The sequence below is a fragment of the Atta colombica genome, unplaced genomic scaffold (genome assembly GCF_001594045.1).
Source record: "Atta colombica isolate Treedump-2 unplaced genomic scaffold, Acol1.0 scaffold126, whole genome shotgun sequence".
NCBI lineage: Eukaryota > Metazoa > Arthropoda > Insecta > Hymenoptera > Formicidae > Atta > Atta colombica.
The window spans coordinates 4,460,358-4,484,051 of record NW_017259213.1 but is presented as its reverse complement, the minus strand read 5'-3'; the positions used below and the strand labels follow the sequence as shown (position 1 = coordinate 4,484,051).

The following is a 23,694-nucleotide window of genomic DNA, read 5'->3' as shown; positions in this document are numbered from 1 at the left end:
ATATATATATATATATCTTTTATTGAATCATTTCTGATTGAAAGTTCTAAAATATGAACAGTCTTTGTATTTTTACATTGGCCGATCTTATGATCGAAAGTATATAAAATTAAACGCATAAAATATTGTAATAATAGGATAATGTTGTTACTTAAGTTAACTAAAGCGAAATCGTGTTTCGCTAAAACTTAAGATCGGAAATTTATAACAACTTCATAACTATGAGAACAAATATTGAAGCTCCAATAATTTTACCGCATTAGCGAAAAGTTGTTTGAACGTTGCATGTGCCACTGCAGCGAAACAGCTCTTCATTTTATAAAATAAAATTCATTTTCGTGTTTAAGTCGTCCAGTTATATTTATTCGGGCGCGTAGCAACGACACGCCGTATATTTTTAACGCGCTGGACACGCTTTCGATGGGCGCGTTAAAGTTCGCTTATATGCGTTATATGCGTATTCTATTTTTAATTGCAACGTCGCGGACCGATTATGACATACCTCGTGATTTATACGCACGTTCGCGCCACGCATGTACGCCTATATTCCGAAGGCTGTATTCCTGACTTCAAATCAGATTGCGTAACTTTTCGCCGCAAGCACGAAGCAATTCAAATTCTTTTTCCAATTACCAAAGCTTTAGATCCTACGGCCGATTAAGCGCCTCGATGTTCTTATCGCGTGACTCCGCGGTGTTCTTTGTATGAGACGAGGATAAACGAGACAAGACGATCGAACGGCCAACAATCTTGATGGAATAAGAATGGAAGTTTGTACACGCTCGAACTTTTTTTTATATGGAACTTTCAATATTCTCCTAGATACTGAATTGCGATAAAATAACCCGGTTGCCTATAAAACAAGTTTACGCAAATTTTGGTCGGAGCTATTATTATTCCCTTATCGGTTTTTAACTAACTTCGCGATATGTGATAATTTATCCCATATAAATATATCGCCAATCCAATAACGCACTACGAGAAGCTAATATTTAAATCTATAATTTTGTCGTTAGAAATTATTAACTTTAAACGTGGAATTATGAGTTAAACAATTAAATTATTAAGCGAATTATATCTGAGTGAGTATTATCCGAGAATTTCGGTCATGTGATCAAGTATTGGTCGTTCATAAAAAATGTCTGTACCTATTCATCAATATAATTAATGTTCCAATACTCGTTTGAAACTTATAGAAGGCCTGTCGCATAGAAATATACATATCGTATATGTACGATATTCTTTGCGAACTACACTTATTGCGCGCAAGAAAAATCAAAACCGGCCTGTGTCCATAATTTTTCCATCGGAATAACCGTCGCGAAATATGAAGTTCGTTTGCACGTGCAGATCGCATGTGTCACTGTGTACACGTAATATATTTCCGGAAAATATTGACAAAAGCATCTAAATAGAAGACAAGAGATGCGTTTGAAAAAGAAAAGGATTTTTTTATAGAAATTTTAAAATAAAAGAATTTAAAAAAGTAGATTTATCGATTTAAAGAATATATATCTGTGGAAGTTTTATTTTTTCTAGCTATCAGTCATTATATTAGGTGTAGTAAAAAGAAATCCATTATTTTTGCATGAAATTGAATGGAAAAATAATGGATTTCGTTTTACTACATCTAATATAACTTTAAAATGAATTATATTATTTAGTTTATTATCTTGATTTTATATTGGATTGTACAGATTTATCGAAAAATCGTTTATTCATTCATATACCATCCTTTAAATGTCATAATTGATAAGATCTTCATTTTTTCGCGGATTACTAAAAAATTAATTTCTTTAAATTTACAAATTAGTGTTATTTATAAATTAATACTTTCGTAATAATTGCAATTATATGTATAATAATTATAAAATAATATATTTATGGACGATGCAATTCATTTCATTTCTTCAACCTTCAAAATCTATACATGGATCTGAACGTATATATAGAACAAGGGATCGAATTCGGGACTTGTCAGCTACAAACCGAGCGCTCTCACACGAAGCCACGATGTGTATAATAACAACTCCTATTAAATTCTTAATAATGACAATAATTTATAAATTATTATTTTATTGCAAAATATGACATTGTTATATGGGATTTATAGCAGTGATGAGTACTGCATAATTACGTATTCATGTATTCATGTATCTATCATTAAAATAAATTATTAATGAAAGAAATGCTATTAGATTAAAAACCGCATACAATATTTAAAAGATATAAAATACAAGAATCATATATTATTTCTACATGAATTTATACAATCCAAGAATATTAATAATAGTAATCAATTATCCCTTCAAACATTCACAATAATTATGAGGAGGCTCAATGTTGAATGATAAAACTATAATTATCACGTTCACTCTGCACTCTCGTTGCACTTTTCCGAATTGCGATAGTTTGATTTCTTCGGACATTTCGATGGAAAGCTACGATGAGAATTTAGGCGGCCTACACACGGAGCATTGTAGAAATCTGCGTATTGAAAGTGTGAAAATTGAATTGTTGTGAGCGCAAGAGCGAATTGCGCCGCTCTGGCAGACTGCCACTTTATTTTCTCGCCCGAATGAGAACCGTGTTCATTCGTTTCGCGTCGCCGTATGCAAACGCGACGGAGCGTGGAACGTTCTTAAAAGGCGCGACGAGCCTCTTTCTATAGAAAGATCGTAAGGTCGACTCATGAATTTTTACTACGCGCGTTGGTACTATTAATTTAGGAAAATGTTCGCGCGCGTATTCTATTTGATTCGCGAGAATCACAGTTCATAATTTGGTTTAATTTCTTTGCGATTTAATTATAATTTGTATCCACCGCGTTATAGAATACATACAGATCTTAGAATCGCATATGTCACGATTTATGGGTGGTACTATATTATTATTAGTTGAGCACTTCGAATCCAAGTGTGTAAAAAGTGACTTCAATATATGCGTGCGATTAGTTTTCTATACGAAAATAACGCAGTATACTGCATACAAATGCGGATTTAAAAGTGTATAGTATCATTTTTACACGGAAAACTAAATAACAGACATTATATTGAAGTCACTTTTTATACATTTGGATTTGCAGTAGCGATTCTTTGCAATAGCCACGTTGAGTAAGAACAGGAATTTACAAGTATAAACGTTTTAAAAAAGACTAATCTTATTCCATTAAATTTCCATTAAATATTCTTGATGTTATAATTACTTTTTTTATATAAAAAATTAATCGATTTTATTCTCCCCCAGAAAGTTGTAGCATCGCTATTGTTATAACAAAAAAGTCCACCTAACGTAAATATCGATGCGGTATTGTTGATCAATGTCGAGCAATCGCTGAAGCAAGTGTCGCGCAATCTGATGTTTGTTTTACGCTTGTTTTTAACCGGTAAAGCTGTCCGCTCGGCGTATAGTTCCATTCATTCCGTAAACATCAAAATATCGTGCCAGTCGAACTTGACGTCTGACGCACACACTGCGTCAGATAGAATTCAGAGTCGCTAGCCGAAACTCCAACTTTGGCTTTCATTCCGTTTTTTTTTTTGCTTTCCGCATTGAGTGGCCTCGCTAGGTGGATCGTTGTTTATCAATCAGCTATATTCTGATTCACTTTCTGTGTTATTTCGTTCCATTGTCAAGCGATAGACAGCGTGCAGAATTTTGCAGAATTTTTGCAGATTTGAATTGATGATCGATCCTTATAATTATATACGGTATAAATTTTCTTTTACATAACTCATGACATGTATTATGCGAAAGAAAATTTCTGTACTTGTTTTCTCTGCATTCTAAGAAACTTGCTGAAGAAACAGAATATACAGAGAACTCCACACAAAAACGTTTTAAAACGTTATATAATCCAATATATAATCCAAACATCACTGGCTGATAAATAATTTTAAAATTATTTGAGAAATTTTATAATACTCACAAAAATGAAATTATAGATCGCCAAGTAGTCGCTTAGCAATAAAAATGTCACACGATTTATCGATAGATAGATAGAATCGGTTTAATCGCGATGTAAATACGCGATCATGTTTTTCTAAATTCAACATCCTTCAAATTCACCTCGTTAATTGTACATGTATGTGACGTGTAGTCATTTTCACGGCGCTTGTTTCCAAGGTAATTCGGTTTAGCTACGTGCAAATGAAAATAAAGGAATGACTTGTGCACGGCGTAGCAGCGAGACAGGTAGCAGTTGGCAAACGAAAAAACGAGGCGATGGGGAGCAAGCGGAAAAGCGCGCAAGAAACGATCGCACTGTTTCACGAATGTAGCCACCATTTTATGCACACTTTCTACGAAGTAAGTTCCAAAGGGTTACAGAAGTTTACGGAAATGCAAATTTCGATAATAATATCTAGGGATCTCGAAGCACTGAAATGAGATTGGCTGGAAAAAATGAAATTTTCGATATCGAAATAGTTACACAATAAATAGAATAAAATATATACTGGTACAACGTTATATTTTTTAACAGTAGCTACATAAAATTTATTTTAAATTTTTATTAAATATGAATATAATCAAATTTATATTTTTATAATAGACATACGAGATATTTAAATGGCAAACTATGTATACTTTATGATAAAAGTTTGGATTTTCTTTAATACCACTTTTCTATCAATTTTCAAGAGTATCTTAAAATTGTTATTGGGATATACACTTTTTATATTCACTTTATCTCCGTAGTTCGCTGCGACGTGAATTTAAGAGGCTAAAGCCGTTTGTGAATTATCGTTCATCGGAAAATAAAATCGTACTGCGTGACAGTTTTTCCATTATCGATAAGACATATAACTACATGTTCTACGAAACGTGATTATATTTCTACGCCGAGTGAGAATTGTAGAAGCATACATTACAGATAATCGAACGCGCGTCGCATTATATATTATCGAGTTAAAAGGTATTTCTTTTAAACAATATCAGCGTAACCTGGAAAGGAATCCGTAATCTTGAATGAACCGGAGATAGCGTTATTATTCAGATTAGTCGAATTTATGTGCCAATTTATAGTTGCGTGCAACGGGTGAGACGAGACGGAGCGGAGGAACGATGCCGCCGGATGCAGCGATCGTGGATTTTGTTTCTGCAGGCGATGCACATCGCGCATTCCTCGTGCGTTGCCGGGGCTCTGCGTGACGCATTCACCAAAATACGCACGCGAGTCTCAAGCCCGTCCATTCACTTCCTCACCGCACGCACACACGTGGCACATTCGTTCATTCATCGCCTCGATAATATGTTCGCGGTAACACATGTATCAGAACACATTCTCCCGCACGCGACGCACGCGTTGCGAAATCCGATCGCGATCGACGTCCATCGGTGCGCATTGATAACGCACGCATCGCGAGTGGCGAGTGTAAGTCCGCGGTAGGTTATCTCACGCGAACGGAAGCTGCGCGGCGATAAGTTGATTTATGAACGATCGAGCGCGGTTTGTTTTTTATCACCCAACTACCGTTCCCTCGTGGACATATGCTTATTTACTTATCGTTTTTATACAAATCTGACGTCTGTTTTAACGTGAGGACTTAGCCTGTGGGTCGGGTATAAGAATGAAGTGGAGTGACATTGAGATGATTTATCACTTACATTTCAAGCATTATTTTTCTCGAAGAGAAGATGTCACGAGCGACATGGAACTGTGTCAACGATTCAGATTCTGCAGTATTTGATTCACGTTAATTTACCAAGAGAACGTACCAATCGAACAGGTAGCTATCATTGATATAAATAGATCGCCAATAAGCCGATTCATTTTTATTTTTGTTTTTGTTTGAACGGTTTCTATTTCGGTCAATTTTTTTCGCGAGTACAGTTAAGCTACCTGAGTGCGTTTTCTACGATGGATATTATTTTATCAGTAATTGCGCTGATCGATATGCTGTGCAATATTGATGGTTCAGAGTTATTCTTTGTTTAAGAGTTAATTTACAGAGCAGAACTAGATCGTTCGAGGCGTGCGAGAAAATGGCGATTGAACAGGTTAACGCGATTAAAATAGAACGGGGACAGCCATCTCGAATAAAGTTTGTCGAAGCCCATTATTCAATGTGTGTCATCGTCATTATTAAAATGTGTGTGAGATTAAGAATTGTGCGCAGTTATATTTCTGGCATATAATGATGCTAGTAATATTTAAAATTAGAAAATTACAACACAGCTTTCGGATGATGAAAAATAATATTTGATAATGTGATCAAAATATTTTCTTGAATTAGCTATGCGTTGTTACTCGGAATATACTAAAGTAAAACGATAAATTTCGAATAAAATTAGACGAATGAAACAAATAAAAGGAGATAATAAAGTATTTTATTTACTGGAAACTCCGGAATTCTCACTAAAGGATTAAGCGCGTCTCGAAGATTTGTTATACCTGCGAGTTTCTGCTGCCTTAAACTAGCAGGGTCCACCCTAATATCTTCAACTGTTGTAGCTTTGGCATAGTATTTCTAGATAAAGACGAACGGTGCCGATTGTTTGTGCAGCCCGCATCCTTCGCGAAATTCAAAGAATTGGAATATTCATGACACTAACCGAATCGAATCATGCCTCTCTGAAGAACATTTTTGTTTAGACAGCACAAACTTTATTTTATGCACGCATCGATACATTGCACAAAAAAGTGTACCAGCAGCTGGCCAATGGCAAAATTAATCGCTTCAATTTACTTGCGTTAGGATCACTTGAATGTGATTCGAGCAAGTTGCTCGTCTCGAAAGCGATCTTTCGTCTCGCACGAAATCAATAGTGGCTGTGGACAATCTACGAATTCTCGAAAACGAAGAACCTCCCGAACCCCGGCGATTCTTGTCGGCTGTTTTGCTGACAGATGGTAAAATTTATCCATTGTTCCGCAACAAAATGAAATTGAGACGCTGTTCGCGGAAAGGAAAGTCGAATTAAAATGACTTCCGAATTAGGAATATGATGAATACATGCCGCGTATATACGCACATTCCATTGCTCTTCCGAAAAGAAAAATATTTTCGATACTATATATTCCACATTAATGTATAAACAGAATCATACATATAAATAACAAATTCTTTCGCTTAATCGAGAGATATTGTGAATGTTAAATATACTGTTCATTACTCACAATGTATATTATTTATTGTATTAAAATATATGCTCGTTTTACGTTTTATTAAATTTTGCGTAATACGTCTCGGGCCAATTCACATCTGTTGCAATGTTTTAATACGTTTAATTAAATATTAATGCGTATGCAATGAAATCTCCGAGATCTAACGTTTTCATTTAATATTATTCGTAACAACAAATTAATATTATTCGTAACAAAACGACATGAATACTTAAAGTGAGATTGACAAGAGGAATACATACATATCGCCAGTTTTTATTTTTTAATATCGACTGCTACGCGCTATTATAATGCCGCGTTTTTAATACTAATACAGGTAGGGCGCTTGTAAATACGGGGCGTCCCGATAATCGATTGTACGTTTATTGGTTGTGCTGATAATCCAGATTGCCCTTAATCCGTGTATTCGGATGTTCGGAAATACGCTCGCGAGAGGATCTCGATTGTAAGCAATATTTTACTGTAATCGTGGTTATCTTCTACCGTTTTCAAACGCGGAGATATCCGTGGTTCAAAAATACAGAAAGGTCACGGAACTCTGTTATCTCTCCGATTAATTGCGTCTGCAAAGAACAGAAAATTGAATTTTAGTTTAATCATCGATAAAGGTTGGCAAAAAAGGGCCACTCATCATCGTCGCGTATTGCATAGCGAATTAATTGGAGTATTGCAACGTTGGAAATATGAGATTAAATCTGTCATTCTAATTTCCTCTTCTTTCACATCACGCCGATGTACATGAAGTTATTTAAACGTCAACATTTAAATAAACGCTTCATAATAGAGGGGAAAAAAGATCGTAAATAAATTAAATAATTCAAATAGATGAATTTAAACGATCCTGCCATCGCTAACTGCCATTTTATTGTTTAAAGATAAATGTTGGAATACAAAGATTTATAAGGAATATAAATAGCATGTGTGTTTTTAGATTATATGATTACGCTATTGATATCGATGTGCGAAGTTCATTGCGTTGCCTGCAAGGTGATTTAAGAAGTAACGCTTCTTCAAATTTGTTTGTGCTAAGATTTGACGCGCGATCTTCAAATACCTATTCCGACGCACCGAGACTTTAATGATGCTAAAATTTATTGGTGCGAAGTATTTATTGTGCTTCCTCGCATATTTCATTCGTAGAAACAACTCGTTTATCTACTCGCTTGCCGTTTGAGCAAGCAACGTAGTTCGAGTGCAAGATTTTGCATCGCATTTGTCCGTGCACCTGCGAATGTGCATGTTATAAACGCATCCGTGCACGATGATATATCGTACGAATTAATCGTAAATCAAGACGGGAGTGATGACACCGTTTATTGCTGCAAGCTGTGTGAATGTGGCGACCGCGATGACTTTCCTCATGTCTTTACGCATCGCATAAACATTTAATTTTAATTTGTATTTGATATTCACGATTATTGTATTTGCGCAGTTGCACTAAACAATTATCTGTTCAAAGTACTGCATTTATGGACCGTGATTTTTAACTCGCTATTATTCATCGTTAATAAAGAGCTTGTCAAAAATTTACGGAAGTGAAAGGTATAAATCGGTAGCGGATTTTACACAATAAATTTATTTGCTGATTGAGTATATTTAAATTTTGGTATATTTCAAATAATTCAAATTTTTTTACATTTCACAATTTTGTAATTTGAAAGTTGAGAATCGGCAACGCAAAGTCGAAAATTCGTTGAAAATTGATGGTTACCTACGTATGCACACATTTGGTATTATATTTAACATGGGTAAATAAAAATTCTCTCTCTCTCTCTCTCTCTCTCTCTCTCTCTCTCTCTCTCTCTCTCTCTCTCTTGGTATTTTTCATGTGTCTACGACTGTCCATATTGAAAATTCAACGTTACGTGATTCGTGATGGGTATCCGACATTCGTAAACAATCGTCGGCGCCAAAATTCACCGATGACTCGACGCATCTCATTCCGCTCGTGCGTCTATACTAATCAACTACGCAAATATACGAGAGCCACGCTCCTCTCGCACACTGAAAGCCGACGTAATCCGCAGGCTGGTATTTTAATTGACAGACTGACGGATCTAAACGGATTGCCGCGCCGGGGCTACTCAAATCCCCATCTTCCTATCGAGTCTTGAGCACTTTCTTCCCGAATAAGCATGAATCAGCGCGCCGGCACGCGGCGGTGATGTCAATCTTTGCTCAGCTGACTGACGAGATTGGCCTCACCTTCCTCGCTGGCGCATATGGGACGATCTTTCCTCGGCCTCGCATTCTTTCGCGTGTAAACGCTCGACTTTGCGTTCGCCAAGACATCGAACGAGAAGGCGCGGCGACGGTAAACGATGCATCTTCTTCCCGCGCACACCCGCACCATTATGCCGATGTTATCATCGTCGCTGCTCCGAATCTGTCCGTTGCGAAATACTCCAAGATTTATGGCTATCAACTACTGGCGTTAGCTGTCGACTACTTTATTCGTAATATTTCGTTGATATTTTGTTACAATATCACCGCGCTTGTAATGTTTTAAAGCATGTAATATACATTCTTCAGTCACAGCATTTTTCAACCTCTGTTTTGGAAGATATTTATTTGTAAAGCACCCGAGGAATATAGTATTATCTTACTTATAGAAGCTTAAATCTTATATGAATCAATCAAATTGAGAAAGAAAAATCCTATTTTCGGTCAAAGCAGAGAAAAGTACTAAAATAGTAATGTTATATTAAATTGCCAAGCAATTTACGAATTTCTTATGTTAATAAAATTTTATAAGAATATTAATAATTCGATAATAATAAGACTTAAAGTAATCTTATAAAGTAATTTTATATATAGTATATCTTATACGAATAAAGTAATCTTATACGAATATAATGTGATATATTTGGTAATAAAAGCCTTGTACTGTTGTGCCAACACAAATATTTGGCTTGTTACATATATCTCAACGTGAAATCTATGATAGATCGGTATATAAGAATCGGTATATTTCATTGTTAAAAGATATAACGTCCTTTGCACGTAGTTGCTAGTTTTAAAGTTGAACCAAACTTTCATTTATTTCATTTTTTAGTTTATTATTATTCCCGCAAGCTGAGTTACGTGATATTTCCTTCCGTGCCGGTAGCATGCATTTCCGCCGAACGGCGACGCCAGTCGAGCAAGAATTCGCGTTACAATGTCATGCGATTGTGTCTTCGTTTATCGAATAAATTCGCCAGCAGCCGGTTATTTTTCTCGACGAAACGAGCAGTGTATTTGTATAGCTTCGTGCATCCAATGTTTATCGCTTTGCCATCCTGTGACCAGCGAATTCCACGGCGACTGTGAATCATCGTAATAAAAAATATCGATCATCATTTGAATGTCGATCTCCATTAAGCAAAGAAGAACTAAGAGAACTCTTATTTAAAAAGTCGTGACGCATCGACGATGAAATTACACGCGCAAGCAGCCATTTATGGAAATGCGATAATACCATGAAGTCTTCGTCTAAATCTTTTGATGCGATCTCGATCAGCAATTTGTTGATTAATTTAAATTTTCTAGTGTTATTATATGTGTTTATAGGATTGGCAAGTAACGCTTTGTTGATCATTATTTTGTTATAATAATGATTTGGTAGTGACATTGTGAATTTTTTATGATGGTAATGGTAACATTAAAAAAATCAATCGTTACTTGTAATAAGTTGAAAAATTCGTTACTGAAAAAAAAAAACTCCTAATTTGTAATGCGTTACTTTTTACTCGTTACTTGTAACTGCTTATTACTTTTTTCAGTAAGAAACGCGTAATGAAGATGAGTTACTTTCCAAAGTAACTCTTCTAACTTAAGCAACCTTAGCGTTAGTTAACGTTACGTAATAAAAATTGCAACATCGTCATAAAATCGTTTATTATAAAAAGTAACGGCAAAGTAATTGAAAAGTAACGTTTGTTAAACCTGGTTATTTATATTATCTGTATTACACACAGCAAATACCAATTGCAAAGTGTAAATAGTTTGAATTTAAGGATTTTTAATCTTCCTCCTTTTCATTTTTTTTACCGTTTATATTTTAAAGTCGACCGAGTGGTTTCGTTTACTGTTATATCTCGCATTTTTCTCTCCGACGCGAGGCAACAAAGTATCGAAGTAATAAAGTTACAGCCACGCAGAGATTTAATATCCCACGTTCGTCGCAGTGGTGTTTCCAGTTGCGAGCAATTGGCAGCCGGTATTACACACAACGGTACGATGGCCGTTATCGCAGAATCGCTTGCGTAACGACATTAAATCATTGCACGGCGATCGAACGCACTCACGGCACTGGCAGACGGAAAAAACGTGGACGGGGCGCGAGGAATAAAGCACCTCGGCCGCGGAGAATGATTCGGGGGGGGGGGGGGGGGGGGGGGGAGTGGAAGAGGAGGAACGTTGCATTAATTCTAGCTTGGCTCCACCACGTAGACTACGATAAATCTCGATCTCGTTCTGCTCCGAGACGGAAATGCAACCCACGTTGTATCTACGTCGCTCGATTCGAACTCGCTCCGATTGCACTCGCGGCGATTTAACACGCGATATATTGTCCCTACGTGTTATTCTGTTACGCGAATATCCATAAGGCATACAGCGATGATAAATACGGCACACGTATATGTGAATCCGCGGTGTCAGTTGAACCACGAGATAGAAAGCATTTTTATATCGTTCGTGAAATTAGCTGTTTTCGAGAGATAATTTTTAATATTCCTTTTTTATTACTTTATCTCGATATTCCAATGTTAGAGCGATGATAAATATAAACAACTTTTTTTGTTTGCTTCACGAATCCTCGAATACAAATTGTGTTTTATAAAACGCAAATTCAATCCGCGATAAATTGATAGCTTTTATAATTTGACTAGCTTTGACAGCCGCAGTCAAAATAATTAGTTTAAACAACTAACTGCTACACGCATTCGCATATATGTATATATACGTGGTGTCTTTTTAAATGCAAATTTATGAAGTAAATGAAAGCTCTGCAAACGTAACGCGACTCTGTATGATTAGGATATGCTCGGCATGAACTGTTTCGCGTTATACATTTTTCGTAAAAGCCTATTATATATGTATATGTGTGTGTGTGTGTGTGTGTGTGTGTGTGTGTGTGTGTGTGTGTGTGTGTGTGTGTGTAAATGACATCGTGTCTGCGTAATTCCGCATAGGACACTCCAGTCGCGCGCGCCACTTTTTAATTACTCTAACTTTAAAATGCCACCATTACGCGCTCCGAAAAACAACGGTTATTTTAACAAGAATTTAATTATGCTTGTCGCACCTACTTTTCTCCGGTGAAATGACTGTCCTCGAACGAATACAAATTTTACAGATTTACGCAAGGGAAAAAATTAATTTAGCATTTATTACGAGGTATCTTCCTTTTTTTTACTCTGAAAAAAATTCTTACGTAAAGTCTTTAAGTATAGGTAATTTGCTGAAAATTGAAAATATTTCAATCCTTTTACGAGCAGCACTTGAACACCGTTACCAATAGCACCGATAATAAATTCATTATAAAATTAATTAAATTTATTATATATTACTACAAAATTGTGACAGATAAGTAGTGATATCGGAACGTTCATTTCTTAGCGAAAATTATTAAGATTAATAGTTCACTATCGATGCCGCGAATCAAAATAATTCACGTTTTTGTCCAATCGACAGTTGCGATCGAGCATTCGTTTAATTAAATCGTAGCGGTGGTCGCGCGCTTGGCTCTACGGAAACTTAGGCGAAACTGGGGCGAAAAGTGCAAGGACAGATCGGAATACGATTAATAATTTATTCCAGGCACGTCGTTCGGCGAGTCGGCGACGCGGGGCGATCGAGAACAGGTGGGCGAGAGAAAAGAATCGAGATGGAACGACGGCGACTGGAAGGACGACGAGAGGGCCACAAGGAGCACGCAGATCGCTAGGACAGGTAAGGGAGAGAACCTGTTGAATTAATATCAACCCTCCGGCATTCTATTCTCTCTTTCCGTGTCTACGTCTAATTTGCACCACGCATATCCGATATAATAGTGATTAATTTTGACAAGTACGATGCGCAATGAAACAATGATTGCTGGATCGAAAACAGCCGTCGATGCGTATTATCCTCGCAGACTCGTAATGTTATTCATGGGTATTTCCTCTATAATTACCGTGTCTGCCGATCACGCTGCTCGCGCACGTACGACGTTTCCGCCGATCAACGTGTCTGTCGTCCATAATTGAAATTGATCGCGAGAATTAACGTCGCGCTTTAAGCGATGATTTTCCCCAAGTAAAACTCTCATTGATGCGCGACAGATGTAGTACATGAGAAATAATCCGAAAGATTTTGAAAGAGATGTCATTTGAAATTAACTGATGTTTGAAATATTTGTCAATTAAATCGAGACATTACGAACTTTCGTAACATGAAACGGTAATGTAAATTTGTAAAGGAGGAAAAACTGTTTAAATAAACAAGTGAGCGTTTATTTGCTGAGTGAGCAAATATTTTCTTGAAAATAATATTGTAGAGATATAATCTCGCATCGGAAACAATATTTGTTGTTTGACTTAGCGAGCAACGAGCGTACGACGTAGAGAGAGCATGAATGCGTAGTCGCGTAGTCGAAGAAGTTTCCGGCAAAGGTGTAGTCGTTCGTTCGACGACGGCAGAACATTCTACTTCATTAATTTAATCAGCTATTTTAGGGAAATCGTGAGCCGTCTTTGAAATTTTCGACTATCGGCGAACTTTATACGTGATGCCGCAAACTACATGGCTTCCCTCCCGATATAAACGCGCACAATGAAAACTTGTTTCGAAGTCGATAATGTCCGTGGTATACGATGTAAGAATAGCTCCCATCAAGTATCTTACGAGTATCTCACCATAGAACGCATTGGTTGCACTGTCAGTGCAACAGATTTATGCGAACTCGGGTATATAGTTACATCCGACTCGAGTATATAGTTATCGGACTTCCGTCCTATATATAAGTAGAATAACTAAAACTCTGAACATCATAATAACTTACGAAGTAACTTCTCATGAATGAGACTCTGCTACAATATATATCGGAAAGATAATTTACAAAATGTTTGTAATTATATTAATAATACGTGCAATTATATCGAAATATAACATAGTCTCGCTAATGATCAATTTTTTTTTGTACGTATATTAATAAATTTAGTTTGTGTTACATTATATTGAAATTATTAGCAGTTCGAATAACGAATATTGATACTATTATTAATATTTATTGCGTTCATTAGTAAACTAATTGAAGCATGTGCTTACATTTTGATACTGTTATCAGTATCAAAATGTGATAAATATCAATTAAATTTCCATTGTTCAATACTAAATGTATTTTGTTTCTCTTGCGAAATATGAAACAGAGCATTTAAAATTTTACGAAAATATAATAACTTCACTAAGTGCTTAATATATAAATGAATGGATAAGCAATCGTAAAATATTCAATCATAATTTCTCTAGTTGAGATGACCGAGATATCGCGCGAGAGTCGAGCTCTTTCAAGTTTTGCGCGTAACTTTAAAATGTATTAAATCAACGCTCAAGAACTTTGAGAAAATTGTTTAATTCATGTAGTTTAATTTATACGATTGTTATTTGATAACTTTGCTATTTTGTCCGTTATGAACAAATAATTACAATAACTTTAAATCGTATGTATAAATTGTAAATGTCTCCTCAATGCACAAACAACACTTTTTGTACAATCTTCGTTGTAGTATTTGTTTTCTTCAAACATTTTCGTCGTTTCGACATGCCAATTTTTTGGCTGTCACGTTAATCCGCATCGCAGTGCCAAATTTGAATTTACTAGCCGCTACAGCGGCTGTATAAACTGTATAGAGCATGAGGCTATTGCGTTGCGAGATACGAGAGCCACTACGGTATGGAGAAAATGCTTCGACAAAATATATTTCACTTCCCAAAAGAATATTACTTGCGAATTTATTGCGCTCGGCCGACAACTTTTATGGTGCCGTTGGCCTGGAAACGTTTAAGCGAGACGTTTCGTGGGTGTCCTGCGTTTGCCGCGGAAAATACGATTATCCAATTACGTTATTCGCTCAACCAAATTCTCTCTTTCTCTCTCTCTCTCTCTCTCTCTCTCTCTCTCTCTCTCTCTCTTTCTATAATTCTTTTCTTCCTCTTCTTTCTCTATTACTCTATCAGCTAGATTGAGATTTTTCGATGTGCTTTGCATATATTTCTCTTTATTTGTTTTTTTTTTACTTTTTCCTTACTCGACATCACATCTTCGTCCTCGGGAGATAAGCGTTATCATTTTGAGTGCTTGAAATGCTGATATGTACCTCAGCGCGATGGAATGCGGCCTTATCATCCAACTAACAAATATTCTGTGCGCGGCTAATGCATATAGTTCCAACGCACACACATACATACACATACACACGCATACATTCGGAAGAGAAATAGAGAGATAAAGAGAAGAATAGCAAGAGAGATTACTCGCTAAAACCCCACCGTGCAAATATTTACCGAAATACACATTATTCTTTCCCTCCGCCTCGTCCAGCATTTGACATAGTCTCGGCAAATGGATTTCCCGACTGCGTTATGAAAACAGAGAGTATGGGAAGCGGAATGAAGAGAGGAATCGAGAAAGAGAGAACCATAATGTCAATCCCATAGTATCTCTTTATTAAACCTGGGAACATGTAACATTCGGTTATTGTAGAACACAAACGTTGTGCAAGTTGTAGCAAATTGTTGACGTTTTTGTAAACAGGTGCGACGTTATTGTTACAGTGCAAATCGTGTTTGTTATTCCTTGTAGAATTTTAGATAAAAATATCATGAGAATAACGTTCTGTATTTCTTAAAAATATTTAAATGTTGAAATAACCATATTGATTATTTTAAATTTAAATTGATTCAATTAAAATTGTGATCTAAAATTAGATTGATGATGATTAATCCTTATTTCAACCTTTTTTTTATCTTGCCGTCAAAGAGGTTCTTATCTTATTTTTATGGAGATAACTTTGCAACTCTAAATGAGAATATTAAAAGTTGATTTTAATATTAATGATATATTATAAAGGTCGTATCACCTCATTTTGTGAACGGTGATGTTGTTAATACTTTATTACGATGTAATTTCTTTATCATCGCTTACTGAGTCGCGCAAACTGTGTTTTCAATGAGCGAAGTCTGTGAAACTTTTCGGAGGCATTCTGATATACTGGCTGTTCCGTTGCTGCTTCTTCATTTCACGGACATCCAGCTGCGAATTCCATTAGTGCATTACGAAAATATGCGTTCGGGAAAATAGTTTGGTCGAAGTCATGCCGGTCCCGGACTTTGTGCTTTCATTAAGACATACCCGCGATAAGATGTGATTTATCTTAGATTGTGATTCATTGGTATGCGAATAATCGATCGCGAATAAATTGAATCAAATCCAATGATTTCCAAAGTATACGCGAAATGACGTAACCTGTTTTATAATTAAGAAAAAAGATACCGATGTTAAATGAAAAATTGGAACAAGAAATATCTAAATAATATTTTTTTTAATGAAATATTTAAAGGTCAGTTCTCTTAATGACTTTAAATTTGATATTCTTCGTAGCGAAATATCGATCAGTCGTAATAATAAACTAATATAATTTCCACAAGACTTTTTTAGGTCAGAGAAGTGAGCATACTTTCTCTTTTCATTTCGAAACTATTTATGAAGAGTATATCTGTATCCTTATTCGTTATGCAGCGATATTTCAATTAAAGGTGCAGATATCGACTTGATGTTGCAAGCGGCATGATGGTCGAAAAATTATTCGACCAGCTTTTACACCGGGTAACATTGATAAAAATGATAATTGACATTAATTAATATCGAGGTCGCAGTCTTCTCATGGAACGGTATCTTCATCGATATAAATTTCAATTATAACGCCGGGACATCGTTGCGTCATACCTCGTATGCGCTTTTCGTCTCGAAGGGATCGGCCGCCAATTAAATTTGTCTCCTTGCGTCTCGATCGGTCATTAATCTCTCGCGCATCGACATCTCGGGCGTGACATTAATCATTATTACTCACCTCACGCCGGAAACCGTCGTAACACGCGAAAGTTGACGCGTGGTGATTTGTCTTAATTAACGATTATTTCACGGATTTGATTGCATTACCACACCGAGCGTGATACTCGTCATTAAGACTGCTACCGGAACGACACTATAACCTGTGCTCAAATTTGTTCGTGGAAATCGCGCAATTAGCTGCGTGGAGCATATCGCATTTATGATCGTCGCATTTGTTTCCTCTCACGGATAACGTCCTCGAGAAACTCGTAATTTGATTTAACGCTCTTTTTTTTAAACGAGTTGTTATTATTTATGGAGAGAATTTGAGTTTGTAACAACTCTTCGTAGCGATTCGCAACATCTTCTGACGCATTTAACTGCGCCTCGACTGCAAACGGGCGAATTGCTTCTGAAACGATTCGCGTTTTGCGGTGATATGCGACCACTTTTGTCACATACGTTACACGGATAATCATTGTGGAATCACATAATAAGTTCTTGAGAATTATATTTATGATTTTCTCGGAAATAATTATAATTGTTGCGCTCATAATCCGCTTTGCTGGCTAGTCATAGCTATTATAAACAGAGCTATTTTAAAGAAGAGGATTTTATATGTTTATACAATCCATTATAGTGGAGTACAATATATTTAAAAACTGTATGCCGAGAGTATACATATACATGTATCTTTTATTCTTAAAATGACATAATTTAAAAAATTAAGTTTAAAAATTGTATAGATGAAAAGAGTTTTTTTTTTTTTCAGGAAAAGAGAAAAACTCTTTTCAGTTATATAGTTTTTAAATAAATTTTGATGTACTAAAAAAGATTACGTAGAAACACAGCCGGTACATAATGATATAACATCATTGGATCAACCGTGGAAATAATATTTTGCTTCGGATTATAAAATGGAGGAAGTATATACACGAGGTAAACTTTTCTGACCGGCTTACGCCACGCCATCCATATATTCCATATATATATGTATCTATATATAAGATATCAATATATATCTTCAGAAACTGACGAAAGGATAATTTTCAGCGATGAAAGCATCGTATGTGAAAGTATCGCAAGTTTATTGGAACTCCAATTAAACTAAAATATTAGTAGGAGAGAGACTTGTAATATAAATTTCCAATTGTTTGAACGAAACAGTATAAACTATTAAGCACCAAATAAATAACATTTCTATTAATTACATTAACTTATTTTTTTGTGTCTTTATACTTTTTATCTCTCTTTTTAGGCTGAAAAACTCTCAATTTTTTAAATTGTATTGTATTTTAATTTTTTTTATTTACTTTGTTAAATTTAAACTTTTTATCTTTTATAAACGAAAATAATAATTAAAATAGAAAGTCGTTTTTATTCATAAATCGAATCTGTTCGTAAAAGTAAAAATGAAAAAAAAAAGAATACTTGCAAAGAATGTAATTTTATATCTTTTACAGAGAACTGTCTTTCCTGTCCGTTGAGTACCGCAGGTATTGTGACGTACAGCATGTTGTCGTGTGCGAGGTCGCGTATTACACGGGACGCGCACGTGAAAAGTTGTGTTGCGCCTGTGTTATATTAACCATATAGGACGTAAAACGCGGCTAGATCAGCTAGCCGTGCGATAAATGTCATAATATCTCTGTGGCCATTGTGTGTTAACATTACGCTGGACAGGACGACAGCGCGACGAGGCCACCAAGACCAAATATTATGAGACGAAATGTTATTCGCATCACGTACATTATAAATATCTAATATATATATATCTTTCTCTCAAGTTTTTCTCTTATTAAATGTGGAAGGAATATAAGATATTTGTAGATTCTTGAGATACTTACGCGACGTTCGTAATCATATACATATGATTAATGATAAAATATACGAATTTAAAATAGATGATATAACATAAAATTATGTAAGCAGACGTTAAAAAAAAAACATTAGGTTTTTCACAGATTTCTTATGTAAGTTTATCATGCGTATTCAAGTTTAAAGTTCGTACTTGTCAATTATTACATTACATTATTAGATTACATACAAACTCTCAAAGATAAAGACGCAAGACATTATTCCCGTGATTATGAGAGGGATTCGGCTATTCTAATTTCGCAGTCGCAATTAGAAATCCGTCGTGGAAACTTCGAGCCGACCGGATTCAAGGAAGCGGCATCTTACCGCAAAAATAAACCGCCATTAATTACAAGCTAATGAGAAGTCGTGGATGGTGGGATGATGGTGGGAAAAGTTCGGTCCGTTTCACGGAAGGTCGCCCACTTTCAACAATTTGCGATCTGAATTCGTCGACTTTTCCGACATCTCGCTTCCCACTCTACCCGACGAAATTACGTAGCAATAATCTCCAGGTTGCTCGCTAATTGCGCTATTCGCTAAGTTTTATTGGCGATAATCTCCCGTTATCGGTATCAGGAGTAAACTGGTAACTTAAACGAATCTGAAGTATTTATAACTGACAGATAACTTGCGTAATTTTAGCAATTTCTCTTTTTGATTTTTTAAAAATAACCATAGTTACATGATATTAAAAAAATATACTTTTTATTAAAATAATGCTAGAAATGGATACAAAAACTTATCTTCCATTGTTTTACAAGAAAATGAAGATGAATTGTAAAAGTGATATTTTAATAGGATTAGATAGAAACTTGGATAAACATGAGTTCAACAGGCTGATGAATGTTCTACACCCATGCTCGAATATAAAAAGAATTACACAGTAAATTGAAAAAAAAAAACTTCCTATCATTAATCATCGCTAAGATTCGATCGCAAGAGCAATGGAGCAAAATGAAACAGATTGCGCAACAAAGCGACAGACGTCCGGTTGGCTAATGGCAAAGCTGGTTAACCGATCTCGTTATCGCTGTCCCGTAAATCGCCTCGTTACGAGTGCATCTGTAATCGCGTGTTATCGTCGAACACACTCGTGTGCCAGCGAACGAGAATCTTTAAGCGTGAGACAAACGTCTATTAATAGGTGGATGCGCAGCTCGCATCCGAATATGAATTAAGGATACATCGATAACGGTCGACTCTCTCTCTCTCTCTCTCTCTCTCTTGAAAGAAAGAGGGAGAAAGACTAAAAGAATTACCAAAAGAGAAGTTTTATCCTGTTGGATCCGAAAGTATTCGATGGTAGAGCCAATAGATTTTTTTATTAGGACACTTGGTTGAAAATACGATATCTATTTCTATTTTATTTTCTGTGTCTTTCTGAAAAAACGAATTACAATTTACGCTTACCACGATTTGCAGCAATAGATACCGAAGGAGCCGCTTATTAAGAAATCAGCATTTACTTTTTGATGAAAGTAAATGCACGCTTGAAGTTGACTCTCCGCGGGATAAAAGCTCTTTTACGTCTATTTACAGTAGTTCATTCCCATCTGCGTATTTTGCATTTCTGTAGGAAATGGGAGAGTAACAAGATGGTTAATATTCATTCGGTAAACTCGATGGGACGCGCCTGTTATATTTTGATAAGCTTTTTATGTCAATTGCATTTTATATTCTGGGATAAATCAACGTGAGAATGCATTGACACTCGTGTGTTGCGACCTACACACAATTCGCGCTTCCCAATGAAATTTCAGACAATGACGTTTTTATCGAAATATGTCGTGAAGTATAATTCCCTATAATTCACTGTGTATATCATTTTTTTAAATATTGATTGACAAACGAGTATCAATATTAATATAAATGTTAACACAACGATATATCAATATACATCACGTTCATCTGTTTACCGCACTCCAATCGCAATTCCATCCAATTTCATTGTAGTTAAAAAGCGACGAAACGTATTCGATTTCCTAATTAATTCAAAGAGTTCACTCGACTCTCATTGTATAAAACTCACAAAAACTTTCCTTAACTTTCTTCGCTATCAAAACGAAAACGCAGCCATTTGCTCCATTTCGCAAATTTCGTTGCGCCGTAATTACGTATCCATTTTCAAACACAAGCAAGTCCTAGGACCGCGAAACGTTAGGCAAATATTTTATTAAAACACATTGCACTGCCGACAGATTTACATACATTATAATAAGCAAATAAAACGTGAGTGTAATGCCGTTTGTATATTTTCGACATAATTAGCGAATAGTAAAATCTCGCAATCCAAACTCTCGCAATCTGTTAAAGCCTTGCCGCCACTGCTAATTAAGAAATCACCTTTGACCTCAACTAGTTTCTTGGAAACATCTCGGGTGATCAAAGAGATCGCTGTATCTCCTCGAACTTGAATCATCATCAATATTGATTCATGATGATGTATCTTTTTAGCATCTTAAAATTTCGAAAGAAGTTTTAAATAAAATTGACAAATTTTTTTGTTGGCTTTTTTGCTATCTAAAAAAATGTTCATGTCTGATACATATAAACAGTAAATGTGTTATATGCAAGTATTTCTTATTGAGATAAGCATCTATAATATGACATTGATTTGATGTATTTATTGATTATCTATGAATTTGTTATACAACTTGTAAAGTAAGAAATTCTGTCGCACGACAAATTGCATCGTCTAATGCTCGACTGACTTCAGCAGGTGGGAGGTCAAAGATCAAAACAGCCCCGTTTTCGCTGACGGTGAAATGATTTACAACGGATCGTTATAGCTCGCTTCTAGCGACCGACGATTAAACTTTCCCGCTGCGATACCGACTCGTGACAAACGGTAAAGGATGAAAAGCTCGCGCTTCATCGCGTTTCGATGATGGCTGGCTCTTGCCGACCCGTTCAAGCAGTTAAACGTGAGGTCAACATGCGTCATCGTAACTCAACTTACGAGGATATTAGTCGATACGTTAGTTACGTAGCGGGCTTTTGTATACCTTGTTCTTTTCTGTGTAATGTGTTACACCCACGAGAAACGAGACGAACATCTCGAAGATGCTCGGTCGTACAACTTAAAATTCTTTTTTTCTTTTTCTTTCTGCCTCTCTTACTCTCATGTCTCGCCAGATTCAAGTATGGTCATCGACGGCTATATCGCACGTAGACCAAACGATGTTCGCGAATACCATTCGCATGCCTTTCAAGTGATGATGATCTCGTTCGCTTACCGATAATAATTTATCGGCATTGGCATATGCTCATGCTCATGGCTCTTTGCCCATCTGTCCGTTCGTAATAGACCGCTTTTTTGTCCCGTTCTGAGTTTTTGTTATGTGTGAAAGGGAGAACGGTCGCTCTTGAGAATTGCCCTATAATATATAAATGCGGGGAAACACTTGTCATTTTTCATTACCGCGCCATGTCACGCACCATAAGTCGCGCTATTACGGATGGTTAACCGTGGGGAATTATCATGGGATTGTTATGTCATTGATCATTGTCGCTCGGGGAACATTAAAGGGACGCGACTCGTTAGAACATGCCGCTCTTGAACCTGTTTATTAGTGGTTGATTAATTTATTAATGTGTGCGACGGTTGCACGGAAAGATTTTGCTGAAATATCTGAAAATCTAGATTATGTAAATATAGATAGAGCTGAAAATAATTTTGTTGGGCTATCAAAGTTATTACGTAGGACACTCAAGTATAATGAGGAATACTGTGAACAGTTTTGAAATTTTAGTAACTCACTTGAGCAACACCTACATAATTATTTTGATGGTCTAAAATTATTTTCGAATTTATATCTAGCTAAATTTTTAGATATCTCCACAAAATCATTTCCAATTTGTTATAGGAAGTTCTTAAGCAATTTTTTTCTCATTATTCTAATTTATTTTGAGTTAATTATTTAAATAAGATTTTATCTATATATTGCAAAATATAGTTTTCAAGTATAGTTTTCAAGTATTTTATCTATATATTGCAAAATATAATTTTCAAATCCTTTAATATTGTAAAAGCTAACTTTTAACAACCTTCAGCAGCAGTAAAAATCGGGAGTAAAAATAAGTTTTATGTAATAAATTGCTATTACAAGAAATACGAACATATAGTATACTCATTATAGAATAGCTTCCAATTTAACTATACATCTTTATCATAAATCTTTAACATAAATATTAAAGATAAAAACATATGGATAAATATAGGTGCTGCTGTATAAATGTGTCAAGAATCATTGCAAACGAATAGAGTATAACAGATATATTTCTACTAATTTAATGTCGATGTTAGTTTATTGTTCGATTTAATCTCAAAAAATCTCGGGACGCAAATAACTTTCTAGTTATTCTCGACAGTGACATACTCCGCGAATCAAGTTACCAACCTAGATTTAAATCTTTTATAAAAATAGTGAGAGGAATATTCCAATAACGATTAAAACTGATGGATTGCAGTGCGAAAAATTCATTCTATGCGACGGAAAAGAATATACGATAGTGAAGGTGCGTTCATCTATTGATATTCGTAACACACACACACACACACACACACACACACACACACACACACACACACACACACACACACACACACACACACACACACACACACAAACAA

General features: G+C 35.7%; 1 protein-coding gene across 1 annotated transcript in view; it reads left to right on the top strand.

Annotated features, from left to right (window-relative positions):
• The window catches only part of LOC108684136 (cysteine-rich motor neuron 1 protein), a 271,145-nt gene that overhangs the window by 158,307 nt on the left and 89,144 nt on the right, over positions 1-23,694 (top strand). Inside the window, exon 5 of the mRNA XM_018188249.1 lies at positions 12,932-13,063. Coding sequence (XP_018043738.1) covers positions 12,932-13,063 — 132 coding nt within the window. The remainder of the gene's footprint in view (positions 1-12,931; positions 13,064-23,694) is intronic.